Below are 10,241 nucleotides of genomic sequence, written 5' to 3' on the forward strand. Positions count from 1 at the left end.
AACATGCTTTTGTAATTTGGGGAGAGAGAGATCAATGACATGCAAGATTTTAGGTCACATTCTCAATTTTTCACCAGGTTTTTTAGTTTAGCATAATGGAAAAAAATCCTACAAAAATAAACAATTGAGCAACCTTATTTTGCTTTCATTTCGATCACATTTTAAGTTGCAAATGGCGTGAAACAAATAGTGTTCACCTTATCGTAGTAAGCTGCTTATGCATTGTAATGATTAGGTGATGATGTACACTATTACCATGCTTGTGCACAAAACATAGATAGAGATGAAAACAAATAAGCATTTAGAGAGCACATAGATGGAAGGGTCGATCACATTCTTGACATTTAAAGGGAAGCCAACTCATCTTTTTGAAACTTGAAGCTCTCTTGGTACATTGGAAACTGTGAGCCCTAATCTTCTTACACCTCTACTCTTTGACATGAAAAAGTTTTATGATTACACAATAGAACAACTATGGACCTTCATCTTTAAAAACTTTTCAACTTACCCAATTTGTCCTTCTGGACTTGGTAGCATTTTTGCAAACCCTAAATAAACCAAGGGAAAGACATCCTTCCTACTATATAGGAGGTTATGATGCACACTATTACCATGCCTTGCTCACAAGAAAGACGTAAGGATAAAAGCAAGTAAGAGAGTGGAACAGAGATATTGAATCCAATTGTGTTCCCATTGTTGTTGAAACCAATCTAAAAACCCACTCCATTTTATAAAAAAAAAAACTGCTTTCATCTCTTCACACCATGCTAATGTATCTGATTTGCATAATCAAGCTTGGTAGCATTGCTAGACCAAAATAGACCAAAAGGAGTCCCTCTCTCTCTCTCTCTCTCTCTCTCACCCCACCCACCCCAATAGAAGTAGAGCACTCCTAAGTTTGTTGAGCAAGGGCTAGCACTCATGGAAGATCTTATCAAATGTATGGTCCAGGAGAAGCGACCATGCTAAAAACGGAAGCACGGAGAGCCCTACAAAAATAGAAAAAACAACATACTACAAGCCATAATCGACAAAACTATATACCTGACAAATAACTTGTGCACCATAATCACAGCCATACACGAACAAAGAGGGAAAGGGAGCGGGAGAGAGCAAGAGAGCACATGCAGGCGCACCTCCTAGAGCGGAGTGCTACGTCGGCACGACGAGAGAGAAGAGAGGAGAGGAGAGAAGAAAGACACGAACACTGGGTGCAATCTCCCCCTGTGCAAGAGTGACCATTTCTCTCTTGCACGTGTTTACTTTATAGATTTCTTGAATGATCAAAGTGAGTACAAACTGGTCGGCCGGTCATAAATGGCCAAAGCTCATAAAAGAGCACTTGAATATTGTACATAAAATATATATCCGTTTGGGTAGGCCTAGACCGGTCAAGCCTTTTCCACCTATCAGTTTTGAAATAAATAATAAAATATCAAATTCCATAACATACCTCTCCGTTGGAAAGCAATTGTCCTCAGTTGTGAAGATAAAAAGCTGCAAACTATACTTGTCAAAAACAATGATTAGAAATCTGTATCGAAACTATCACATAGTAAAAGAGAAATTCATAAAATTAGACAACATTACTTATGGCTCCCCTCATCCACATACTGCCTATTCTAGTGTCCCATACCACTAGAATAAGTAGTATATGTTATATCATGAGGAATCAGGATATCATTGGTCACACTCATCATTCAATAATTAATTCTTATCGATCTCAAATCCAATGCCATAAATACTGTCGCGATAGGAAAATGTCATATACCAAGTCCAAATCCCACATAAATCCAAGTCCCATTATCTGCTAGCATATACCCATTCCAAATCCAAATCCAAATATCCTTCATTTTGGGTACTTGAGTAACAAAATCATACCAGTTACAATGGTGGTGAGCCACTGCAACATGATTTCGTGATTGGTGTTGTCTAAATCAGTGAATGTACACCAATAAGACATGCTGCCTAAATCGGCAAATCGGCGCTAATGCTGCCTAAATCGACGAATCTGCTTTGGATATTGTTTTAAAATCATGAATCTGTTGTTTATCAATGTACTGCCTAAATCGGTGGATCTGCACCAAGATGAGTATCTACACACTGCCTAAATCGGGAATCTATGTGTCCGTGACCAATGGACCAGGCTAGGCATAAAAATATAACATTTATCACATGTGTGAGACCAATTTGGATCATGTTTGAGTAGGAGGGCATTTACAAACTGTTGTTCACTATCCCAGAGCACCTTAACTCGTATAAGTAGCTGCATAACTTAATGACAAATCATCTCAATGAAAATTCCTTGCAATTAAATTGGAAGCCATGACCTTAGCAATGTTTGAGTATTCAGCTTAGAAGACAATACATAGAAATGAATTATGAAAAGAGGAGGGGCGTATTTGATGTACATATCCGGAGGATATTATGTATCTGAAAATGTACGTACTTGTGTGTGTGTGGCCAGCTATAATGGAAGGAAACTCAAGTTGAATCACGGGGTCTCGCAAACAACATTTGTATACAGGGGAAAGAGATGTTCATTTAGTAACCTGCACCAAAATATATGTAATGATGTTGGAATGTACCAACGTAGGAGGCAAAACAATATGCCTTGGTGTGAGATGGAAATTAGTATACATTCAAAAAGTGCTGGAAGAGAGTAGCAGTGTCATATAAGCTAGAAAGCAATCTGAGTATACAAGAGATCCAAGACTAAATAGTGAGGTTAATTACACATGGAGGACTTGCCTCGCTGAAGATGATGTATGACATAATGAAAGGATTGAAGATACTATAAATAAGCAAATAAGTTCACAATACGAATTGACGCATCAAATATTTTCCTGAACTATAGACTATGCTGGGAAAGTTGGTACTTAAAATACCTATTAAGCAAAATGATAAGTTTAAGCTAGCCAAGACGAGTAAGTGTACTTGTATTTTCTGTTGGAACGAGAGCAGTAGGCACATCTAAGAGTGTTGGCCCAGTCTTGTGTGAGAGGGTTAGCATACACAATTAACCAAGTACTAAATGATAGATGAGTGTCATTATTTGATTGGTAATAAACAAGGGAGCTGACATATAATAATCTGATACAATATGGTGAGTGTGCATCAACTTAGAAAGGGAGAAAGTCCAAATTATGGTATGTATAGTTCTTTGTGAATTATTAGACACCAAACAAGGGAGAAAAGAAAATGAAGGTTGTCATCAAAATCATTGGGTTAATTTCAGTGAAGACAAATACTTGGATTCCCTTAAGATTTGTGGAAACACAATGATGCTAAATGATGTGAATATAAGTAACAATGAGAAGTATCATAATGAGTCATCTAAATATGATGAAAATAAGAAATTTAGCACCAAATTGTAGTTGAAGTAAATGTTAAGATATACAGAATAACATCAATTTATGAACAAGCAGTGTAAAGGTCACAGAGGTTAGCTTAACATTAATTGAAACTTACAAAATCGAGCAAAAGAAATCACATTGATACTTTTGAATTTTGGATTTGTCAAAACTAAAAGTATGAACCTGTCTTAAAGGTATCAGTGATAAGGTTGTTGAAATGAACAAAAGATTCATAAATATCAGGTTGGAGGCTCACGATTGAAAATATATTGTGAAAGGATCAATAATCTCTTATCAAAATTACTATGCTAGCTATGTGAGGTGGCTAGAAAATTAATGTCCTTTGTTAGAACCCGTCAATACTGCTTAATTAAAAGTTGCGATGGAGGTTAGCACTTGAATGATGACACTGTCTTGTCAATGGCTACAAACTATGATTATTACAGAGTTTGTTGGAAATCCTAGAGAGAGAGAGAGAGAGAGAGAGAGAGAGAGAGAGAGAGAGAGAGAGAGAGAGCAGAGAGAGTTTGGTCAGTTCACGAGGGTGTGTGTGTGTCATTCTGAAGATGCAGAGAATAGCTGACGTCATGGGCGATTGGTGACATGTTGGCTTGATTGCTTGAGTTGAGCTTCTTCCGTGGACAAGTATGCGGTCCAATTGACTTTTCCTACGATCAGTAGTAGGTTTGACATTGCCACCATGCTACGCTTTGTCGCTCAGCTCCGAGTGTCCGATGTGGGGTGCTAGGGAGTATCGCTGGGCATCAACTTCCCAAAATTGTTTCAACTGTGAGTACACAAGCACCTGTTTGCTGCATGTTGTTCAATAGCTGTGCACTCTATCTATTGTACATTTTGTCGTTGTACCGCTTCTGCTCGCACAATGACAAGGAGATAGAAAGCCAATATGGGGTGGTTTTGGTTTGTGGCGTGCATGGGAGAAGCAGAGCTTGTGCCGCGAGGTGGTACGTTTGTGCCCTCCGCAAAACCACTAAGATCATACTCTCCTTTTGAATAAAGAATCTCTTACCACCGAGGAGGACACAATTTGATTGCTTGCACCCTTCCACAATACCCTTGATTACCTGTTCTGCTAGGTCAACATCAAGTTGACTTGCTGCAAAATAGTCCAAGAAAAAAAAACAAACGGAAGCACGGAGAGCCCTTCAAAAATAGCAAAAACAACATACTGCAAGCCATAATCGACAAAATTGTATACCTGAAAAATAACTTGTGCACCATAATCACTACCATACACGAACAGAGAGGGAAAGGGAGCGGGAGAGAGCAAGAGAGCACATGCAGGCGCACCTCTAGAGCGGAGTGCTACGCCGGCACAACGAGAGAGAAGGGAGGAGAGGAGAGAAGAAAGACACGAACGCTGGGTGCAATCTCCCCCCGTGCAAGAGTGACCATTTCCCTTTTGCATGTATTTACTTTATAGATTTCTTGAATGGTCAAAGTGAGTACAAACTGGCCGGCCGGTCATAAACGGCCAAAGCTCATAAAAGAGCACTTGAATAATGTACATAAAATATATATCCATTCGCATAGGTTTAGATCGGTCAAGCCTTTTTCACCTGTCGACTGCAGTAAATAATAAAATATCAATTCAATAACAGACCAAGCTTGGTATCAAAGAATACTTTGCAGCATCTTACATATGTTTATGTTTGTTAGAATTTGTCATGTATCACTTTAAGAGATGTAACAACAGACTATATATGTAGGAGAATATTGATAGTGTTCCAATTGGAAGAGAAGATAGCCTTATAAGAATAGAGGCGATATTTCTTTGGCCGCAGCAATGCGCGGGTCACATATTAGTACTTCTATATGACACTTTTGTATGACGTGCATGATATGGTATGTAGTTTGTGACATTTTCTCATTGCATGATGAAAAATGTGACTAGTCACATGGTTTTCATGTAACTCGCTCGAGAGACACAGACATGTACTCGATGATCATAATGTTTGCATTTTTCTGCAACAACACATCAATACTAAGCAAAACAAGGTGAAGTATTCACAGGGGCCTTCAAAAGGCAAAAAGGTGACTATTGAGGGGCCATGAGAGTTAAAAATCTACTTTGAAAAGGTAAAAGTTCATAATGATCTCCATGGGAGAGAGACAGAGAGACACACACACACACACACACACACACAGAGAGAGAGAGAGAGAGAGAGAGAGAGAGAGAGAGAGAGAGAAGGTGTTATTAAAAAAAAACCTTTTATTTAATCCTTAATGTAAAGTTGTGGAATTTAGTTTACTTCTTAAACAATGTTGGAAAAAAAAGAGAGGTTTAATGCATTTTTAACCGGTTAGATTTACAAAATCCTAGCTAGATTATGAGATGGCCTTGACAAAAACCTGTAAATGTTTATAAGTTTTAATGTAAAAATTGACAAATTTAATAACCTAATAACCGACACTTTCAAGTGTGCCCTTAATTTCTTTGGTTAGGAAAAATGCTTTTGACAAGCCCTGTTCTTAAGTTTAAAATGATTTGTGGTTTTAAAAAATCAAAAGTTTTTTTTTCTTTTTAGCAAAACCCACAATAGGTGGGTAAAAAGATTAGATTAATAAAACCAAAAAAAAAACATCTCTTGACCTGCTCAATCCCGAGCCAGCCCCAAAAAATCAAAAGTTTTAAAAAAAAGTATTATGTTCTAACTTCAAATCATTTATTGTATCCTTTCCAAAATAAAGTAAGTATAGCATTGGGAAACATCAGGGCTTTCAAAACTTTTTGAGGGACACCCAAACAGCAAAAATTGGACGAGGCTACAAGCTTCCGTTCCTTCTGAGACTTGAGACTTGAGACTTGAGAGGAGTTAAAGTCCCCTAACTACAACCCTCGTCTCTGTCTCTCTGCGCGCGCGCGCGCGCGCGCGAGCAATGGGCCACACGCTCTCCCGGCCGGAAAAGTCTGCCTATGCTGAAGATGGGTTTTTCTGCAATCTGTGCCAGGAGGAAGGCTGCGGGCCTCTCTATCATTGCTCGGATTGTGACTATGATGTGCATGTGCACTGCGCAGCCATCGAGAAACAGCAAACCCAGTTCACCCATGCTCAGCATCCGCTTCATCTCACCCATCGCTCCTCTTCCTCACAGGCCCGCATGTGCGACAGCTGTGGTAGCAGTATACACAGATGGTCTTTCAGATGTGATGTTTGTGACTACGACATGCACCCCAGATGTGTGCGGGCACCGCGATGCATGTTGCACCCTCACCACCCTCATCCTCTTGTTCTTTCAAAGCACTTATCGAAGCTCCCAAATGATCATCGAGAGTGCAGTGGATGTATGATGCCGGTAATCAAGCTTTTCTATCGCTGTGGTGTTTGTGAGTTTACCTTACATCAGGTATGCGCTGCACTTCCTTCCAAAGTGAAGCACCTCAAGCATCCGGCACACATTTTGGGTCTGCTGATTCGGACGCCACAAGATGGCGGCCTTGTGAATACATGTGGTGAATGTGGAGAGCAAGTGCAGGGCTGGCATTTGGGTTGCACACTTTGCAACTTCATCTTACATCCTATCTGTGCAAACTTAGAGCACGATTACCTTCATGGCAACGTAGAGCTCTTTGCACAGGCACCACGGAATGTGCAAGATGTTTCGGATGCACGCATGGATGCTGATAGGCCATCATCTCATGAGTTGTCGTCCACGAGCACTTTGGTGTCAAGAAGTGCAAGGGCCGAAGAGAAAAGATTGTTGCCAAACTCCGTCATTAGCAATGTCTCACACAAGAGCCCCGTGTCAACGGCACCTTCCACATCCAGTGTATTGGATTTTCATCCCACACCTTTATGTTTTCATTCTTCTTTGCAGATCCCCTATCCATGTAAAGAGGATTGGGAGGCAGTGCGGAGGGTTTTGCAGTTTGCTGAGGAGATGGCCAAAGTGTCTGTGTCGGGGGTTACACAGGACTCCACTCAAAGCCCTATCGATGATGGGCTGTGCAGCCTGTGCCCAGTTTGCCATAAAGGCGACCTTCTCAAAACTGTAAAGTGAAGGTGCGTCAGAGGTCAGAGTTAAAGTCTTACTGCATTTGTTGCAGGGTATGATTGCTGGAAACCAAAAAGTCGCACAAGTTGCGGGCATCACCTCCACATGGGTTGTGCCCTTGACTGTCTGAAGCGGAGCAATCTCTGCCCAGTATGTGGAAAGGATCTGAAGATATTATTCTGAGGTGTTTTGAAAAAAGGTGTCGTGACAAACATGCAGGGGGGCATGGTTAATGAATGCCGCTCTGGCACAGGCAGCGTTATCCCAAGGACTTCATCTGCAGGTATCATCCTAAGGATTCGTATCATTCACAGGAGCTCCCTGTTTATGGATGGAGCTGTGACTTCGATCAAAAAATGGTTGAATAGGTAAGTGATTGCAAGTTCCTTAACTATGGCACTTGATCTGTGGTAAGCATGTAGGCATTTTCTGTGGAGGGAGCTTGCAAGCTTTTTATGTTTCTCAGTAGCCCAAAGCTGACTCTAAGTCCGATGCTGTCCATAGCTGATTGACATGGATGTGCTTTTGTGAGAACCCGTGTTGGAATAAAGAGTGGGAATTGGGTAGCAGAGTGATCACCTGCTGATTCCTTTGTTCATCTCTAATTAGGATCAATACCGTTTGCCATACCTTTAAATCTCGCTGTAAAATAAACTATCTGTAAGTCGTGGATTGGACAAATGGCCCAAACAGTCCTTTTTGTCTCCATCCACAAGGGGTTTATGTATTCTTTTTTTAGATTAGTGATGTATCGTGCACAATCTTCGGTGCCCAAATGTTCGTATGACGCATAGTTCAATGAAATTTGTAAAATTTGATGGGAGATCAAATGGCGTAAGCATGTTGCTTAGGATCATTAGAATATGCGAAATAGATAAGGTGGGTAAGCATAGCATGAGAGAGATGTGCTAGTGTGCTATTAGTTATCAGTAAATTGTAATCTTTTATAGATTTTTTGTCACTAAAGGTGTTGTCTGTATTGCCCTACGCACCAAAGGATGACAATAGGTATTCCCATGTAGGTAAAATGGTAAGATGGAACCAGCTGATGCAATTCATGGCTGCCTTGATAAAAACATGTTGCTGCCTCTGTCAAGTGATGTCACTTTATGGGATTATGAGTTGACCAGTGAGAAGGTGTCGAGCGCAAGAAAGCTCGTGCTGAGGTTGATGTTTCTCATCTTGCCTTCGCAATCTCCAATAGATTGGAGGATGGGTCAATTCCTATTGTCAAATAATGGACTTCCGGTATTTTCCTCTGATAAAGTAATACATCTTGGTGTGTGAAAAGAATCTGAAAAGAAAAGTGTATAGATGTTTTGTTTGCTTTAGATCAATCAAACAAGTTGGGATAAACGCTTTATACTTTGTTGAACCAGAATAGATGAAGCTCAAAATACATCCAAGATGATGAATTCTTTGTGGGATGGTAGTTGTATGAGGGACTCATGATCAACAATCATGTCTTCAGTTCAAATGAGTCTAGATGCAGATAGTTTAGTATGTTCCACAAGAAGTACCTAGTTCGGAGGCTCTCTTTGGATCAAAAGATTGCCAAATAAAATATGTTAATGTAAGAAAGTAAACTGTACAAGCATGGAATGAAGGGTTGACAAAATAAAAATTTGTACATAGAGCTATGTATTTTGTGGTAGAATCCATTAGCATATACGCCAATATGTGGATCATTGACATAGAAACATCACCCACTAGGTGTAAGGTGAAAAAAAGAGATGAATCCAGGTTTAGAGATTGCTAACAAAGAGATTATTTCATGCATTAGGGTCGATATCCCTCACACATGGACAATGATGTGGATCATTCACTAATCTTCAATCTTCACACACTAATCAAGCATACACAAAAACATGGAATTCCAATTAGAATGTACGTGTAATTATGTGCAGATACACTTTAGCTAAGCACATATACAAGGAAATCACATGATAAGCGTGGAATTAAAGAGAAGAAAGAAATGATTAATCATTAATTAGGAAAATTATGAGGCAAAATCTTGCATCATTGACACAAATAAAAGCTAGCGACTAAGAAGAGAGTCATTCACACCAAGGTTTTTTTGTCGGAGGGCAAGTCGCAGTAATTACATCATACTTTAGCATCATACTTAAATTACATTGTTGCCAACCACTATTTTAAATTTTGTGCCAGGCAACAATAAGGGTTCCTCCTCATCGAACATAGCCAAAGCATAACAAGCTCATGGAGGCATGTTCAGAATATGAACAAGTACAGTTAGACAAAGGTGTATCCTATCTATTATCATGTAAAGCCTTCACTAGCCACCTTGGCATACTTGTTAAAAAGAAGGCAACAACTTATCATACACATTTTGTGACCTCAAATCTATCTCTTGGGTATGTGTTGATAAAGATTGATCTGCATCTTTCACAAAACCTACAAATCGACTAATCAAGATACGCTTGGCTTGTAGATGATGCAACTTGTAGCCTTTTTTTATTTAAAGGGTACCCCACAAACATACATTACACAACCTTATTATCCAATTTTATGCGTTGTTGCTTAAACACTACAGCATAAGCCAAAAAATCAAAGACACCAAGCTTCATACAAAGTGGTAGACTGTGAAGCTTTAGTAAGACACTCTTTAGCAAAAATATAATACATGTGCCCATTTTTAGCTAAACATATGTAAAGACGCTAAAGTTCCAGCCATACATTGTGTCATCCCATGAGTGGCTTGTTCTTTGTCTCAATTGTACCACTTTGTTGAGGTATTCACAACATTGTACATTGTTGTTTAGTCCTGAAACTCGCTAGAGAAATGCATTGAGCTCTTTAAACTTATACTTCCTGTTTTGATCAAAACAAAGGGTGCCCAATTTATAA

General features: G+C 39.6%; 1 protein-coding gene across 1 annotated transcript; it reads left to right on the top strand.

Annotated features, from left to right (window-relative positions):
* The first annotated feature begins 6,147 nt into the window (after nucleotides 1-6,147).
* LOC147453437 (uncharacterized) lies at nucleotides 6,148-7,648 on the top strand. The gene is made up of 2 exons (XM_086515619.1): nucleotides 6,148-7,268; nucleotides 7,426-7,648. Exons 1-2 carry the CDS (start codon nucleotides 6,258-6,260, stop codon nucleotides 7,501-7,503), a joined length of 1,089 nt encoding a protein of 362 aa, XP_086371745.1. The 5' UTR covers nucleotides 6,148-6,257; the 3' UTR covers nucleotides 7,504-7,648.
* Nucleotides 7,649-10,241: the final 2,593 nt, after the last annotated feature.

The sequence above is a fragment of the Adiantum capillus-veneris genome, chromosome 7 (assembly GCF_014529385.1).
Source record: "Adiantum capillus-veneris isolate H3 chromosome 7, ASM1452938v2, whole genome shotgun sequence".
Classification (NCBI taxonomy): Eukaryota; Viridiplantae; Streptophyta; class Polypodiopsida; order Polypodiales; family Pteridaceae; genus Adiantum; species Adiantum capillus-veneris.